Below are 19,271 nucleotides of genomic sequence, written 5' to 3' on the forward strand. Positions count from 1 at the left end.
TCTGTCTGTCTGTCTGTCTGTCTGTCTGTCTGTCTGTCTGTCTGTCTGTCTGTCTGTCTGTCTGTCTGTCTGTCTGTTACGCTTTCCCGATTAAACCTCGCAACCGATTTTGATGAAATTTGGCATAGAGATAGTTTGAGTCCCGGAAAAGAACATAGGATAGTTTTTATCCCGGTTTTTGAAACAGGGACGCGCGCGATAAAGTTTTTCTGTGACAGACAAAATTCCACGCGGGCGAAGCCGCGGGCGGAAAGCTAGTAAAATATAAAGGTGCGAAAATAGCCTAACAATTAACGTAGTTCAATCCTCGTCCACTATAGACTATTGTGGTGTTTTGTACAAATAACAACACGTCATCTACCGAACACTGCAGGAGCTTAGTTGTATTACAACTACGGTCCTACTTTGCAACAAAATGACGTAAGGCTGATTCGCTGTCAACTGTACGAAGATAGGCACTATAATTAACAATATGAATACATTTAATAATTTACCATATTAATATACCTACATGCAATATTATCACACAAAGCTATAATTGCAAATGACTATTTGCAACTGTAATATTACAAGCAAATTATTTTGTAACATTAACTCCTTAAATGGTAATTCGACCGGTGGCAATTTTCCTCCATTTGCGTGTGCTTTAGCAATGGGCCAGTTTTCCGCAAAGCGTTTTGATGCCAATAGGGAACATGCCTAGTCTTTAAAGCCTTGATCACACGTACCGAGCAAACGGGCGAGACACTGCTCTCGGCCGAGTACTCGGTGTGTATGAACATTATATCGCTCACCCAACTGTCTCGACCGAGTAAACATTTTACTGTCTCGCCCGTTTACTCGGTACGTGTGATCCAGGCTTTAAAAGTTAATAATTGGGTACCACTTGATTCTTGAGTCAATTGACATACTTTTTATAAGCTGTCTAAACGCACGTATTTTGTATAGCAAATCTTAATAAAGTAAAGTAGGTACTACATTTCAGTTAAAACAATTGACTTAATAGTAACTAACTTTTATGATGTCAACGCTACTAAAAATCTAGTTTTACAGCAGCTTTTTCAGGACTAGAATGAACTTGAAGTGTTTTCTAAATAATTTATGTCTTGTAATTTAATATTTAATTGTGTCAAGTACACATTCCAAAGCACAGATTCACAAAAGAATCTTCATTTTTACCCTGAAAATCGAGTTACTTTTGAACTTGCTATAAAATTCTATTTTAGTAACTATTTTAGTTAGTAGTTTTCAACTAAAGTCAATTGGGTACGCGATCTACCAATGTCGTTGGTTTTGGAAGACAAAACCTATGGGAGTTTGACAGCTCTTAAAAAGTATGTCAATTGACTAGTGGTGAGTGACAGCTAAGGTGACAGCTACCCTATTTTAAAGACTAGACGAGCTGCAAAAGAACTTTTAACTGGAAAAAAACTATAACACTATGAATGATATTTGTGTGAAATATTATGTTTCTTAACCATGGCACTTGGCAGGCTGGCACCGACTCGGACCAATCTATACTAATATTATAAAGCTGAAGAGTTTGTTTGTTTGTTTGTTTGTTTGGTTGAACGCGCTAATCTCAGGAACTACTGGACCGATTTGAAAAATTCTTTTTGTGTTGGATAGCCCGTTAGTTCCTGAAGGCTTTAGGCTATTTATCATCACGCTAAGACCAATAGGAGCGGAGCACCAATCAATAATATTTCAAATCGGTGATTTTTTTCCTTTTGAGAGCTGACGCTGCGTAAACGGTTAAAGTTTCGCAAAAATCATGTATGACAGGATTGTTCCCCTTTAAAAGTTCTTTAAAAAAGTCCGCGGTAGCATATGTCTATCTTTTAAGGTTGGCTCATAGTAACCATTTTTATGCAAAAAAAAATCTGTTTTAAAATAATGCATTATTTGCGAAGGTGTTTTTATAAACATGATATTAATCCTTATCCAAATAAATAAATTATTCACCACAAGTATTTAATTTTAAACATTCTTGCCCTTTACACCATTCGATTTCAATAAATATCTTAGGAGATATCGCAGTTTTAAAATCACATCGCAGCAAAATAATGATCAAGTACTACGCGCGCTACTGATGGATCAATGCACAGCCTAAACCGCTGATCGTAAAGACCTGAAACTTGGACGGTGTGTTCTTTGTATGACGTAAGCATCTGATAAGAAAGGATTTTCCAAAATTCTACCCCTAAGGAGGTAAAAAGGAGGGGCAAAGTTTGTATGAAATAACGAGATTCCTTCGTCCAATCTACTTAAAATTTTGCATAAGCATTCTATAACAGAATTAATGGAAGACGTGTTTCGTATTTTAGTGAAATGCACCCCCTAACTATGTTAAAAAGGGGTAGAAAGTTATTTTAGTGGTGATTTGCTTCAAAGTTGATATTAATTACTCATTAGTGCATTTTTTTACAATCATGACGTCATGTTAACGACTACCATACTCTAGGGGCCTCCACTTAACCTCGGAGTGGGTGCCCGCTGCGTGCGCTCGCCCAACAATGCATAGTAATGCATGAAAGTCATGCCGCGGGCACCTGCTTGCGCTGTATACATAAACTCATTTTCGCGCGAGAGTTTTGGCGGAGGCCCTTGAGGTAGTGGGAGTAGTCTTGAGGAAAAGCTCCTTCTCCCACGGCCAGTGGCATGCTGGAAGCTTGGTGATTCTAGCACCCGTAGGAAAATATAAAAAAAAAGTTTACAAATAATACTGCGGTAGGTGTAGTTTTCGATTTCGTTCACCGGATCAAAGGCCGAGCTGCATATTCATAAAAAATATTTTCATGTTTATTTAACCTGATTTTTATATTTTAAAAGTATTCAAACATTTAGATAATAACGTTAAAACATTTAAAAATAATCGTATGAGAACGTTTTCGACTTCTCCACGGACGAAGTCGCGGGCAAAAGCTATTTGTAAAATAATTAGACTAAATTAATAAAAGTGCCTACCCAAAGTCATTATTCCACGCGGACGAAGTCGCGGGCACAGCTAGTCATTGTATAAAATAATAAACTGTCCTGTAATAAATAAATAATGCAATCATTTTTCTACTTTTTAACATTGTTTAGTCTCTCTTATTGATACAGAAAACGACGCAACAAACTGAAAATAACGTTACGTAGTTGCAATAAAAGCTGTTTTTCTACCACAATGTCAGACTGATAGATAGTTAATAAAAACAATAATAAGATAACCTGTTAATGACTGAAGCTATCAGGAAATAGTCGATAAATATATATCTTGGGAAATACCTACATTATGCGTAACAGATATTAGGTATCTTATACTAACTGTGCCCGCGACTTCGTACGGGTGTAAACCCGTTTTCGCAACATTTTTCATTGTTGCTCTGCTCCTATTGATCGTAGCGTGATGTTGTATAGCCTATAGCCTGCCTCGATAAATGGGCTATCTAACACTGAAATCATTTTTCAAATCGGACCAGTAGTTCCGCAGATTAGCGCGTTCAAGTAAACAAAGAAACAAACTCTTCAGCTTTATAATTATCTTATGTACTAACTAACCTTCCGCTCTCTTGTAAGGTTAATAAGTAATTAAGTTAAACTAACTCAGATATCTTATGGCGATCGACTGAGGCCCAGTTTCTTAATCCGTAGTTAAAATAACCAATAATAACCAATAAAATAAGCAATGTTAAAATGGCACCTAATTTTTGCGATCTGTCTGTACTTTCTTACCCTCATTTCTGGTCACAAAACCGATGATTAATTATATCTTATTTTTCGCAGATCCAAATCAACAAGCACACGCTAACCGGTGGCCAAGTCATCGTGAATCAGACCAGACACAACGACTCCATCGAGTTCGACAACGCCTTGATCCAAGTCCAGCAATCCTCACAGAACTCCCAGCACGAATATGGCGACGAATGGATCAACATCGTCTCCGACGTCATCGAAAACGACATGAAGAAGGTCTCGCAAACGAAAGAGACAGACGAAGATCTGCTCTCCTGCTTCTTCCAATCCCAGCAGTTGCCAGAACCGGTAGATGTGAACGTCATGACGCCCCCTCATCAAGAGCAATCGCCTCCAAACCCAATCGAGGAGTTCTCGAACCATCTCAATTACGAACTCTTTGGAGAGCTGGACTTCACTACACTGCTGCCCTCAGAAATGCCTCAGCCTAAAGCCCAGCAGTTTCTCTTCCCGACTCCACCTCACTCAGAAAACGCAGCCAGTCCCATGTCGGATTCCCAAGGGTCTTTTAGGACTTCTGAGTACACCTATTCCCCTGATCGGTCAGTCATTTTCTCCCCTGAAAGGTCATCCCCCATTTGCAACAGTGATTACGAGAAATTCCAAGACATTTCGAACTTCGACGACTCTCCCATTCAAGATGAGGTGGTTAGAGGAAGAGAGCGTACAAATTCTCTTTCTATGACGATGAAGCAGTACAAGGATTTGCAGAAGGAGCTCTCTCAGTCTTTCTCGAAGAAAGATTGCTGTCAAATGACTCTGAAGCCGTGTAAAGCGCTGTTTCAAGAGCATTTGCAGAAATTGAAGACTGATGAGAGAAAGAATTTATGCCTCAAAGTCGCTAAGATGGAGCTGAAACATGCCTATGGGTGAGTTCTTTTGTTTTTTAGATATGCCCGCCACTTCGCACGCGTGAAAATCGTTTAAATAATTTTTCGCAACATTTTCTATTGATGCTCTGCCCCTATTGGTTGTAGCGTGATGGCATATAGCATATAGCCTTCGTCGATAAATGGGCTATCCAACACAAAATATTTTTTCAAATCAGACCAGTAGTTCCTGAGATTAGGCCATTTAACCAAAGAAACAAACTCTTCCACTTTATAATATTAAGTTACTTACCGATTCTCCCATTTAACGTAACCATGATAAGTTTTTTTTTGCGAATTACGTAAGACCGAAGAACGATAATTTATGCAAAATTGAAACAGGTAATAGTTGAAGGCTGTCTATGAATCAAAGGTCTCTCTAAAAATTCAATCTGTATGCTCTATGGTAATAGTAGAATTTTTCCCGCCTTAGGCAGTTCGATTTTTTCAATTTATTTATAATTTTCAAATTAGATTTTTTCCAGCTTGAAATCAATAAATAAATACTCAGTTAACGTCCTAGGTTCCTAAGTTCGATTGTTAATGAAACCAAATACTGGAATCGCGTGTTGTGACAGATAAAAAAAGTATGTCAATTGATCTGGTGTCGACTTAACCGGATGTACAGATGGTCAGGTGGACGTCAGACAAAGCAACTCGTAGCCGTCTCGAGATTATCATAAGGTCCATTATGACATAAGAGGGCGTTGACCCAGTCACAAGTCAAGTAGAATTGGCGCCAATTTTGTATTGGAGTGGTAGCTGAATGTTGTTGAATTTTCTAGTTTTTTTTCTTTCACTATGGTTTTCATATTTCTTGTGGTTTTCATATGGCTAATAATAAATTATGTACATTATTTATTACATAGTTGTTTATTACTAGTCCAGTCAAGCTTATATGCTCTTATATTTTAGTTACCTATTTAGTACAAATAACTAAACATTTGCGTCATAGTAAGTTAGTCATATAAATTGCAATAACTAAATTCATTGTTTACTGTTAATATGTTATTCATATTAATATGTGACAATGCACAAGTCCTAATAATCCTACTAATGTTAAAAATGCGAAAGTTTGTATGTTTGTTAGTCTTTCACGCAAAAACTACGCAGCCCACTGCCCACAGGTTGCGTGGGTAAAAACTAGTAATAGAAGAGTTTGTGAGATTGGATTGTAGGTGCTTCTTTGACACTTAAACTATTGAATCGTTTTAGAGAAAAACATATAATTTGAGACCCAGTAAAAAAATACATAGGTTCTGGTCCAATTTGATTTTTTTTTTTGTGTTGGATAGCCCATTTATCAAGGAAGGCTTTAGGCTATATAACATCACCTTACAGCCAATAGGGGCGGAGCAGTAAAGAAAAAAGTTGCAAAAACGGGAAATATTATTTAAACTTTTCACTCGTACAAAGTCGCGGGCGCAGCTAGTAAAATAATGTAGAACATGTTATTGACATGGTTTTGTGGATACTTGCTCTAAACCGCAACAACCTATATTATTATGATTCAGCCTTTTATTCAATTGTTACAAACGTCATAACGTTAATTGATACATTTATACTTACAACCGAATTGAGAATGCCTTCCTTTTTTGAAGTCGGCTGAGCTCGTTCCAAAGTTTCGAATGATTCCATCTCTCTCACGAGAAGCGAGATGCCAATATGAATGATAGTGACAGATAGAATAGACATGAAACGGGATTCCGGGAGAAGCATAACGGACAAAAAATGGTTGGTTGGGCTGGAATCATTTAACTTTTACTGTGCCCACTTTATAGTGGACCCGCGCCTGCCTTCTGTCTTTCATCCGCATGTAGGCCCCTCGCCCGCGGCGACTTTTTAGCAACAGTATCGCTACTAACACGCGTGTTAGTCGCATTTGCGCGTTACAGAAGCGATGCCAATGCGCTACTAATGCGCTACAGATCGATGCAAACGCGCGACAGAATCGCTACAAAAAGTCGCCGTAGGAGCCAGATACAAAACTCAAAAACTCATTTATTTCTGTAAATAGGCTTAAAAAAAGCACTTTTACACGTCCCAGTATTAACCCTACCACTGCTTCAGGACAATAAATGGGCCAGTGCTGAGAAGAAGCTCGCAAGAAACTCAGTCACTATTGTCAGCCTCTTTTTCAAAGGTTTACATGCTTTAAAATGTACAAAGTTATAAATATTTATGCGAGCTAGGCAGTAACATATCCCAACCATTTTTATCTTTTAAATAATCATCGACTTTATAGTAGCCCTTTTTCATTAAGGTACTTTTAATATGTGCTTTGAATTTATGAATGGGTAGTTCTACAACAGTTTGTGGTAATTTATTAAAGAATTTAATACATTTTCCCATAAATGAATTACCAATCTTATGCAATCTGAAATTTGGAACGGCAAGTTTATTTTTGTTTCTTGTATTAAAGTTATGCAAATCGCTCTTTTTCGTGAATTGCTCTATATTTTTGCGGACATATAAAAGGTTTTCATAATAATAAATACAAAGACAATTACGGAATTTCAAAATGTTTGTAACCCCTGTACCTTTCTCCAGAGTGCTGCAGCACGTCCTGATCAGACTGAGCCAGCCGTGCTCGCAGGAGGCGCTCCTGCACGCCCTTTTCTGTTTGCTCGGCGAGCGGGTGCTGTCGCAGGAGCCCGACTGGTTCCAAGACGACTTTGGTGAGTGGTCACTTAAGTTTAGGACGAGTGTTGGAGTAATCATCATTTCAGCCACACGTCCACTGCTGGACAAAGACCTCCCCCAAGGATTACCACAAAGAACGGGCCTGTGCCGCCCGCATCCAGGCACCTCACCAGATCGTTTGCCCTACTAAAGTCGTGCTCGCACACACTGTGTGACGGGCGGCTGAAGTGAGTGTGTGAGCGTGACAGAAAATTAAATATAATTACGCGCGAGCGATAAGGATGGGTAGCTTGGGGTCATTGTACGAAATTCTACCTGCTCGGCGACCAGACTTTAGTACGAGGCCTGCCCAGTGCCCACACTAAGGGCTATATTTCACCGGGACAATATGGCGGCGCAACCAGTCGCCGCTACCAACAAAATGTATGCAGCTTTGCGCAACCAAACGGACACCAGGTGAGTAACTCTCTATAGAGCTGCATACATTTTGTTGGTAGCCGGCGACTGGTTGCGCCGCCATGGTGTCCCGGTGAAATATAGGCTTAAGTCTTCCGGCTCGGAGTCGCCACTCGAGAACTTTTCTGCCCCAGCCGCATAGTTCGTTTCACCCAAAGTAGCCAAAAAGTTCGCAACACGTCTTTGTTACAATTTGGAAAAGCTTGTGTTATCAACTTTGACTTTGGGTGCCACGAACTATTATTTAACGCTGACGAACGAACACGAACTTTTATTTTTGAATAGAAATAGAACTGCATTCAAAACTTTTCCAAAAATTTGCATGGCACACCCGAGAATCAAACCAACTAAAATTTGTTAAAAATTACACCCTGTATTTTTATTCCATCGATCGTTAGGGTTAAGTTTATGAATGAAATCTCTCTAACAAACTTGATAAATTAAATGAAAGGAAAACCATGAAATCTTACATTATTTTAATTATTTACAGAAAATTGTATGGTATGGTAGTGAATTTTCGAAAAAAAATCAATCTTTGTTTTCGAAAATAAAGGAATGTTTTCTTTGAGTAAAATATTCTATCTACAGTATTAATAATACTTTCCCTCCAGGTGGCATTACAAAATTCCACCCTGTATATTTAGATAAGTTGGGAACACACAGGCTGGCAAGGAATCCAACTCCATTTTCATCTTCATTTTGTTCCAGGGTTGAACCTTCTAAAATCCGCCGTGCTGAGGTGCCCGCAGCGCCCGCTTCTGACGCGATACCTCGTGCAGTGCGTCCGCACAGCTGTGCGCGTCAACCCCGCGCTTACTGAGGGAAAGGACTCTGTCTTCCACGAGGTAAGGGACATAGTACATCACCTCTTATGTACTCAGCCTCAGCATTCTTATGTACATATTTGTATAGGATAATTTTGCAATAAATATACTAACTACTAAGTCTGATATGCACACCTGTCAGCTACCTTTAAGCAGGGATGTTATGGATAAAAGTTTCAAAGTTTCTTATAGTTTCGGATATAGGCAGTTTAAATTGTTTTTTGTATAGCATTATATGTAAAGGCATAACAGCCTGATTTACCTTTATAATGCCATCTAGTATCAATTTTTATTTTTTTATTACTTTTTCTTCGATGTAAAGTCATGAATGAACCGTGTTGGACAACTATTGCAAATTGCATTCTAAAGCACAGATCCGAAACCGGTATAATATTATTCCTATATCCGTAACCGTATCCATAACCGAAACTACATATCCTTTAAGTATAATATTTTGTAGTTCAACGTTTCCTAGCTTTCCTATCAATCCTAATAAATTACTTTGGTCAACATCATCAAAATTTCTACCGACGATCAACATTTTGTGATCCAAAAATAACATTTTAATCGCTAAAGTCCTTTCCACTTCAATAAAGGTTATTACTATCTTATCTGAACTTATATTTTGACTTATTTTGATGATTCATATCGATTTTATTGATATTGACAATGACATGGAGTGACTGCATTCGGAAGTACGTAGTCAGATAACAAAAAACCCCTTGGACATTTTTATATTGCGCCATCTAGTTGATCTGGTCCCAAACTAATCCATGGTTGCACCAACTTTAACTACCTATAACAAATGTCAAGTACCTACAAAAACAGCGGTTGAAGTTATGGTTACGGTTAAAGGTAAGGGCAACTCAGCCTAAGGCTATTAGCAGACCGAAGTTTTTCTTTAATTAAGTCTTTCGCTATTATAGCGGAGTAAAATAGACTTTTCAACCGACTTCAAAAAAGGAGGAGGTTCTCAATTCGACCCGTATGTTTTTTTTTCTATGTTTGTTACGCGATAACTCCGCCAATTATGAACCGATTTGAACAAATCTTTTTTCGGCGTATAGATAATACCTCAAGGGTGGTCCCATTTAAATTTAATAATAGAAAAACAACCCCCAAGGGTGGAAAATTGGGGATGACCTTTGTATACGCAATATCTCCGCCGATTATAAATCAATTTGAACGATTATTTTTTTGTTGAATAGGTATTATCATAAGGGTGGTTTCATGCGAATTTGAAGAAAATATTTCACCCCCAAGGGTGGAAAATTGGGGATGAACTTTTTTATACGCAATATTTTTAATTTTTAGATTTTTTTTGTGTTCACGCATTTGAAGTCGGTTTTTTTTTTTTAAAGTTAATTATTAAACGTAACTGTCTTTCTTCTAAATTACTTAGCACTCATAATTGAAAATTGCGTGATCGAATGAGGATCGAATCAAAAGTGACCGATATAGCTAAAATCAAGTGGCAGTGGGCGGGGCACATAGCTCGCAGAGCTGGTGACCACTGGAGCAGAAAAGTTCTCTAGTGACGACCACAGGCCGGAAGACGTAGTGTGGGCAAGCCCCCCACTAGCTGGACCGACGGTAAGAGTAGGCGCACACCGTTGATTTTTCGTCGGCCGATAGTTTAGTCGGGCAGTTGATCAGTATGGACATGTATGGGAGTGCGCACACTACGCCGATTCGATTTGGCCGATTCTTCATACAATTTGAAATCGGGCACAACTATCGGCCAACTAAAAATCGGTGTGCGCCTACTCTAAAGGTCGCGGGAAGTGTCGTTGTGGACATCAAGTTTGCCAAGCAGTGGACGTCGTTCGCTGAAACGAACGAACTTTAAAATTAATTTTAATTGGAAAGTCGACCACATTCATATTATTTGTATAGTGCGCCAATTCTTATTAAAGACGCTTACAAACTATCTACTTTAAGACATTGTAGGAAAACATCTAGGAAAAGCATTGTCAGTGATAGATTGTTATGTGTATTGGCAAGCCTTCGACCAGTGTAGTGTGTGCATATTAATCCGTTATTATGGCGCAAGTACACTATGCTCATTTTGTCCAAGTCAAAGAGCTAGCCCGCACCGAAGTATGGGCGACGCACGGGTGGGTGAAAGAGAAATTAACCGAGATGGTGTTCACACTAATACGTCTTGGCCAGTTTTCCGCATAATGTAGTACTTGCGCCTTTAGAGGACGCGTCCGCCATCTTGACGACTCTACGTCAGAGCAATGAGTCCTGAGCTGTCATTTGTTATTGAATAGATGAATTTTTAATATCTAACTCGGTATTATCCTTTGTTAAAGTTGTAATATTGTTTTGGCATATCAACACTTGAATATTTTTTTATGCATAACAAAGCATGTATTTGACCACAATCGCACCTGGTGTTAAGTGGGATGCAGTCTAGGATGGTACATTATCTGCCCTGTAAGTGCCTATTCACTCTCGCCTTAGAAGCCGGCCGACCAAACGTCATCCGATAAAAAATCTGTAGTCTGTTCTCTAAACATTTTTTCATTCCATGTTCTTTTGCGAGATTAATCCCATTTTTTTCGTTCTTACCACTGCAACTCCTGTACATCCAGAATCTAGTTTTCCTCCTATAAAAGCCAACCAGTGAAGGTTGAGTAGACCTGGGATATAACTTACGAAGGAAATTAACGCCTGTATTCACAAACATTACTATGAGGTCTCACAGTGCGCGTGGGTACAGGATGACACACGAACCAATCACAGAGCTCTGTTAAACGCAGTGCGTTCGATTTGCAAGCATCGTTTGTCAATACGGGCGTTAATCTACAATAAACATATTTTATCTTATAATACAAATAAAAATATTAATTACTTATAATTACTCTTATCACCTTATATAAGCGCCAAAAATTATCAATTTTGTTTGTGAAAGAGTTAATTTCGCATTTATAACGCAAGCAAAGATTGATTTGTTTGTTGCACCCAAAATCAACAATGATTTAAAATCAATAACAATCGGATGTGAAGTCATAATATTTCTGAAGAAATCTACTTGCTGTGACTAATCTATAATTGATAAGATAGCTTAATGCCAAACGCCAAACCTACTTATGTATGCCAATAAACGTTGCGAATCGATAGCAGTAAATTTTATTTTAAAGTATTAACTTATAACTGGTGCCAAATTAGTCTCACAAACCGTGAGGCGTCATTGAAACATCGTTTAAAAACTCATAAAATTCATTTATTTTTGCAAATTTTAAAAAGCATTTTTACACGTCCCAAAATTAACCCTACCACTGCTTAGGGACAATAAATGGGCCAGTGCTGAGAAGAAGCAGCGCAAGAAACTCAGTCACTATATTGTCAGACTCCTTTTCGAGGGTTTCATCCCCCTCCCCCTTGGTTGCAATGTTTCACAGCTTCAGTAGCTTCGACTTTAGTTGCGTCTACGCCGTAGAGAGGGATATTTGCATCATTCAGTTCCAAATTGCTAAGTTACATCGATGTAAGTTACACAAAAACTATGTCACCAGTTAAAGGTTAAGAGGGCAAATACGGACTAAAAAAGAAAACGTAGTATAGGCAGACAATCTGGTGAAGGTCGCGGAGCGTCTGGATGCAGGCAGCACATGACCGGTAGTTGTATAAATAAATCATTGGGGAAGGTCTTTGTCCTGCAGTGGACGTCATTTAGCTGAAACGAACAAATGAACGAAAGGTGTAAATACAAAGTAAAAAAAAATCTGAACTATTTTTATTCAAAAGACTGTCCTGATTTTTAGGTTTCCGTAGCCAAATGGCAAAAATCGGAACCCTTATAGATTCGTCATGTCTGTCTGTCTGTCCGTCTGTCCGTTTTCTCTTGATTAATGAAATTAAAAAAAAATCATAATTCAATGGTACGGAACCCTTTGTGCGTGAGTCCGAAACGCACTTGGCCGGTTTTAAGTGAATTTTAAAGTAGGCCTTGTATTCTGTACAGCTTGTTTACATCTCTTTGTATTAGTATAATAGCTACCTACATTATGTACTATCATGCTCATCTACGTGGAGGTAAAATGTAACAAAAGAGGAAAGAACGCACAACTAAGCAATATGACGCAACTTTAAAGTATTCATATAAAAATCCAGTGAATCATTGTATTTTTTATCGAAACGTAATTCATCCCTTATAAAAACTCATTTATTTCTGTAAGTAGTCTTTAAAAAAGCACTTTTACATGTCCCAGTATCAGTGCCGTAACTAGCCTTTTATGCGCCCGGTGCGAGCTTTCAAAACTGCGCCCTTGAAAAATGCTTGGTCTGGTCATTTCTGCGCCCCTCCAGGGTCTGCGCCCTGTGCCTGGGCACCGCTGGCACCGCCCTAGTTACGGCACTGCCCAGTATTAACCCTACCACTGCTTCAGGACAATAAATGGGCCAGTGCTGAGAAGAAGCAGCGCAAGAAACTCAGTCACTATTGTCAGCCTAGAATTACCAAATTACATCTGTGTCATCATCATCAGGTCATTTAGTCTCCATTGCAGGAGCACGACCCTCTAATGTACCAGAGGCAAATGGAGGATTTGTCCTACACTCCCCACGCTGGCCAGACGGGTTGGGGAGGCCTGATGTTCGCATATTTGTCCCTTAGTCACTTACGACATCCACGGGAAGAGTGGGGATGGTCCTTTTATACTCTGCTAGAACCACATGGCACTTGTGTGCATGGACATATTTGTTTACGGGACTATTCCCACCTCTCGTTCCCACCGCTGCAACTCCTGTGTAGCCAGGATCTACAGCTTGACCGCTCAACCCAACCAGTGAAGGTCAAGTTTGTCCCGGGGAAAGTTAAACTGTCATTGGACCCGCAACCAAATTAATCAGAAAGCATATTAATTTGTTTATATTTTGCAAAAAAATGTATTTAACATTGACACATTCTGCATAATTGATATGCCACTCATGTTTCATATGAAAGGAAATATATTTTAAGACGCAAATGTACGTAGACCTTGAGTTGTAACGTGTCTAAAATAATAAAAGATCTTAATTGTTTCAACTGTTCTCGGTAGTGATAAAATTGGAAATGATGTAACATTAACAGGCAAAACAAAACTTTAGTTACCTAAATCAGGGTTTCTCAAAGTAGGGTACGCGAACCCCAAGGGGCTCGCCAATCAACGGTACGGGGTTCGCAACAAGATTTACGTAATGGTGACACAATTACAATTATCCAAAATTACTCCAAAATTTTACTTCGTTTGCTTCTAGAAACAAGCACACCCATCACATTAATATTTTGAAATTTATTGAAATTAAAACATTATTCATCAATGTCATCAATTTCATTATTTTCTTTGGGGGGGGGGGATAATTAGCTAGTTAAGGGGTCCGCTATCACCTGGCAACTTTAACAGGGGTTCGTGGAGCCGAAAGATTGAGAGACCCTGACCTACATCATTCATAACTCAAGGACGGTTTGACCGATTTTGTCGACCTCTAATTTTTTAGATTCGTTTATGGCAGAACAACCAAAAATATGACGGAAAATTCCCGAAAAAAAAATGTATTGTTATTTAGGTTTGGAATTTCCATATTCCGTAATTGACAGTTCACGTCAGGTGAATCTATGAGGGGTTACGATATGATTGATCTATGATTGCAAAGTGAAGTAGGTAAATGTTTAGACCACTGAGATTAAACTATCTTCTTAAGTAGATTTTATCATTATCTTATTTACAAGATTAGATAAAATAATTATTACAAAAATACATGAATATTTTACTATAATTTTCCTTAAAGTAACAATGTAATTTAGTTTTATTATCGTGGCGTTTTTTAATTCTGGTAAATATTGTGATGCCTTTCAGTACATAGCTTATCCCTGCCATGCTTCTTCCCAAAGAGTCCTTTCTTCTTCTTCTTGTCGTGTCGACAACAAAACTACACAGTGTCAGCCCAAAACTCCGCTACAAGAGTGGCGTTGTCAGTAGCCTTTATTAAATCTTCCTGCGTGCAGTTGTTAGGGCACGCATCATGTGCTTCGTCGACTGGGGAACAAAACCACACTTGCACTCCAAGTTTGAGCCATCCAAGAGTAGTATACTCCCCTGAGTCACTTCATAACTATAGTTTTCGGTATTTATTACACTTTCACTAAAGTTACCCAGATTGACTGCACTTTAACTGGCATTTTTTTAGTTTTGTCTCGACTTCACATTTATAACGTACTAGCGGCCGCCCGCGACTTCGTACGCGTGGACCCCGTTTTACCTCCTTAGGGGTTGAATTTTGCAAAATCCCGTCTTAGTGAGCACCTACGTTCTAAAAGGAACCCCCATGCAAAATTTGAGACTCCTTGCACTTGTAGTTTCTGAGATTTCGTGATGAGTGAGTCAGTCAGTGACCTTTCCGTAACGCCTACTGTTGCGCGTCTTCTTGACAGGTAGCCTCAATATGGTCCCGGTCAAGAGGGCGCGCAATCCGCAATCTTCATCGTGTTGGTTCCCGCTGAAAACCAGCTTCTCGACATGGCGCTTGTTATGTCGCGAATGTCTGAGCGGACGCCTCTTCAGCATAGCTTGTAGTTTAATGTTATATGTACTGTATTTTTATTTTATTTTTCTATGCTGAATAAAGTATTTTTATTCTTTCGCTTTTATACAACACTAGCTGACCCGGCGAACTTTTTTCCGCCTTAATGGCAATAAATAAGCAGACTTTTTTTTAATTTCGAACGGGATAAAAAGTATCCTATGTCCTTCTCCTGGCTCTAAACTACCTCCCTGACAATTTTCAGCTAAATCGGTTCAGCCGTTCTTGAGTTATAAGTGGTGTAACTAACACGACTTTCTTTTATATATACAGGGTGGAATTTTGAAATGCCACCCGGAGGGAAAGTACCCTTAATATTGCAGCTATACAAAATTTTACTCAAAGAAAACATTCCTTTATTTTTGAAAAGAAATCGAACTGCATTCAAAGATTGCCAAAAAATTGCTTGTCACACCTGGGAATCGAACCAACTAAAATCTGTTAAAAATTACACCCTGTATTTTTATTACATCGATCGTTAGGGTTAAGTATAAGGATGAAATCTCTCTAACAAACTTGATAAATCAAATGAAAGGAAAACCATGAATTCTTAAATTATTTTAATTATGTACAGAAAATTGTATGGTATGATAGTGAATTGTCGAAAAATTTTCGAAAATCTTTGAATGCAGTTCTCTTTCTTTTCAAAAATAACGGAATGTTTTCTTTCAGTATTTTTTTCTATCTACAGTATTAAGAGTACTTTCCCTCCAGGTGGCATTACAAAATTCCACACTGTATAGATATTATTTTATTCGTCCACAGGTGGACGCGCAAGGCGACACCCTGGTGACGGCCTGCGCGCGTCGTGGCGACTCTTGCGCCGACGCATTGGCCGAGCTCGTACGACGCGACGACGCGACGCTGCTGCCGCTGTTCAGGATACACCACGTCAATGCCGACGGTGAGTTGAGAACTAAAGCCTCTACGCTCTGCCTCTTCGCGACTGTGCGACGCGCGCCCGCAGTGAGTGTGCGAGCGCGACAGCAACATAATTACGTGCGAGCGACAAGGATGGGCAGCTTGGGGTCATTGGACGGGATTCTACGTGCTCACGGACCAGGCTTTAGATACCCTAGCGGGCCAGCAACCTTTTAAAATATGTAGAAAAGTTAACAATTACTACAATTTTCCAGTTTTAAAAAGCCTTTGCATCAGTGGAACGCATTTGGTTGAAACGAAAGAGCCACATTTTTTTTTATTTGACGATCTCCGTGGTTAAGCAGTGTACACACCGGCTTTCAAGAGTTTTAAAATACTGAAACGCCGCTCTTGACACTAAAAGAGTCGAATTCCGAATTCGGCATGCGAACTGCTGGTTGCCGACCCCTGGCCTAATAATTTTTTTATACTTCCTATAAACTGAGATTTTATGTAGTAAACTATGACGTCATCGGGTTGCAAAACATCCTCCTATCGCCTAATAATAAACATGGATGGAACCAGCCTCTTTTCATTCAAGCCTTACTTTTTGCTACTTTTTGTAATAATAATTCATATACAGGGTGGAATTTTGTAATGCCACCTAGAGGGAAAATACTCTCAATATTGTAGATAGAAAATTTCTCTCAAAGAAAACATTCCTTTATTTTTGAAAAGAAATAGAACTGCATTCAAAAAATTTGCTTGCCACACCCGGGAATCGAACCAACTAAAATCTGTTAAAAATTACACCCTGTATTTTTATTGCATCGATCGTTAGGGTTATTATAAGGATGAAATCTCTCTAACAAACTTGATAAATCAAATGAAAGGAATATGTACCATGAAATCTTAAACTTTTATATTATTTTAATTATGTACAGAAAATTGTATGGTACTCGTATGGTTGTGAATTTTCGAAAAAAATTCGAAAAACTTCGAATGCAGTTCTCTTTCTTTTTAAAAATAAAGGAATGTTTTCTTTCAGTAAAATTTTGTATCTACAGTATTAAGAGTACTTTCCCTCCAGGTGGCATTACAAATTTCCACCCTGTATTAGATAATTTTATCATGTTCCTTATGTGTATCGATAGGGTCTTCGGCTTTGCACGTGGCGTGCAGCGAGCACAGCGCGTCGCGCCCGCGTCTACACATCGCGCACGTGCTACTAGAGCACGCTGGAGCCGACTTATGGCAAGGGGTGAGTACCAGATCACTGTGGCTTTGGTAGAACTCGAGATTATGGTAATTGTTGAAATTGTGTATCTAGATGACATGCTGTTTTTTTCATGTACGCTAGAGAGACATTGTGGTGGAATGATAGAAAGAAAGATAGCGGCGTTAAGTTGAAATGGCTATCTAGATGAAATGCTATTTTTTCGTGTAAACTACAAAAACAATAAGTGTTGCATTGATAGAACTTGACATAATGGTAATTAATTAAAATTATACTTGTATCGAATAAATACTTTTCTTTCTTTCTTTCTAATTAGTTAAAATGGCTACCTAAACCACATGCTAATTTTTTCATGTAGACTACAAAGACATCAGTGGTGGTGGAATTATAAAACGAAAGATAAGATAATGCAATAGCGTTTAATAGAAATAGATAAAATATTATTTATTTGCCGATTATTATCTAGATAATATTGTAATTTTTGTTCATGTAGACTACAAAAACAATAAGTATTGATAGAACTTGAGATAATGGCAATTAGTGGAAATGCTTATCTAGATGACATGCTAATTTTTTCATGTAGACTACAAAGACAATGAAGGTCATAGCAGACTTATCAACTCGGAAAGGGATCAACACCGTATCGCCTTTCGCGCGTTGTCAACCGCGAGGCGAGGCGTTTACGTTACGGTGCGGATAAGTGTACGTTGCAGTATGGAGTTTCATACAGAGAATACTGACCGCCTCGAGTTGACACGGTTACGATCCGTTTCAGGGTTGATGTGTGCTTCGTCTTTCAATCCTACGATTGGTTCGAAAATACCCTGATTCATAAATAATTATATTCCTTATCCCACAGGACTCAAAAGCGGGTGACACCCCGGTTCACATGGCGGTCAACTCCAAGGACTGCGACTTAAAGCTCATCATGGTTCTGTTCAAGCACGTCGACAGAAAGGTCTGGAAGAAACTGGCGCACACACCTAACATGTGGTACGTATAGTTTAACAGTCTATTTGCCGCCACCATCAATCAATGAGGGTTTTTGCGATTGAAAAATCCGCCAGATGGCAATACGTAGACGCGAGGTCCAAATGCTGCATGATTGTTTATTTTTGACATGACTTTGACGGATATGTCAAAATCCACCAATCACGCAGCATTTGGACCTCGCGTCTACGTATTGCCATCTGGCGGATTTTTCAATCGCGAGAACCCTCATTTGCGTACTTTTTAAAACTGTCAAAACGTGATTCTCCCATAGATTTTGTATGTCAATACTAGCCTGTCTGTGACGTCACTATTTTTTCAACTCAATAAACAACTTCTTTCTTACAATGCAACCAAAAATCTTAATCAATTAAAAGTTTTTAAGACGGAGATTTTTAAAAAAGTTGTGATTTCGAATTATTGGGGAATGGTGTCAAATAGTCTATTACTAAAGTTCATCACCTAAATATTCTCTTTTACATTTTTTTACCCCTATTTTAACCCCTCGAGCTAAGCTAAGTGTTACTTAGTACTTATTATTATTCTGTGCTTATACTAACTACATCCGCAATAGTCCAGCTGCGACATGTTTTGAACTACCGACTCTCGGCAAGTCCGGAATATTACAAAAATATTACAATCTTTTCCTATGCACCACTCTACTACCGCAGAGGCTAACTCGGTTATGCGCTATACTGTGCGGTTTTGAATTTATTTATTTATAGGTACAACAACAGAATACAATCTCAAACATTTTTATAGAATAACATTAGTTTTTTTTTCATTCAAATTGAATTCCTATAAATGTTGCACACAACGTTTACATAGAATAGATACAATTAAAATAAAGGGGTATGGATGCAGAGATATTACAATTTAACTATCATTATGTACTTACTTACATCAATGTTAGGCTACAAAGTTAGGCTGTTTATAACCCTTGGACGAATTTATTCGTCCAAGTTATAACCTTATGATATGAATATAAACTTTGATAAAATATATCCAATCTTTTTACGTTTTTATTATAAATTCTGCACATCCGAAACAGAGGATAATTGAATGTTACATTATTAGTACAGT

General features: G+C 38.5%; 1 protein-coding gene across 1 annotated transcript in view; it reads left to right on the forward strand.

Annotated features, from left to right (window-relative positions):
• LOC114350187 (uncharacterized) overlaps positions 1-19,271 on the forward strand; it is a 51,790-nt gene that overhangs the window by 26,644 nt on the left and 5,875 nt on the right. The window contains exons 3-8 of the mRNA XM_028300891.1: positions 3,769-4,607; positions 7,158-7,285; positions 8,415-8,551; positions 15,866-16,004; positions 17,116-17,222; positions 18,058-18,191. Coding sequence (XP_028156692.1) covers positions 3,769-4,607; positions 7,158-7,285; positions 8,415-8,551; positions 15,866-16,004; positions 17,116-17,222; positions 18,058-18,191 — 1,484 coding nt within the window. The remainder of the gene's footprint in view (positions 1-3,768; positions 4,608-7,157; positions 7,286-8,414; positions 8,552-15,865; positions 16,005-17,115; positions 17,223-18,057; positions 18,192-19,271) is intronic.

The sequence above is a fragment of the Ostrinia furnacalis genome, unplaced genomic scaffold, assembly GCF_004193835.3.
Source record: "Ostrinia furnacalis isolate ACB-3 unplaced genomic scaffold, ASM419383v2 OfSCF0074, whole genome shotgun sequence".
Classification (NCBI taxonomy): Eukaryota; Metazoa; Arthropoda; class Insecta; order Lepidoptera; family Crambidae; genus Ostrinia; species Ostrinia furnacalis.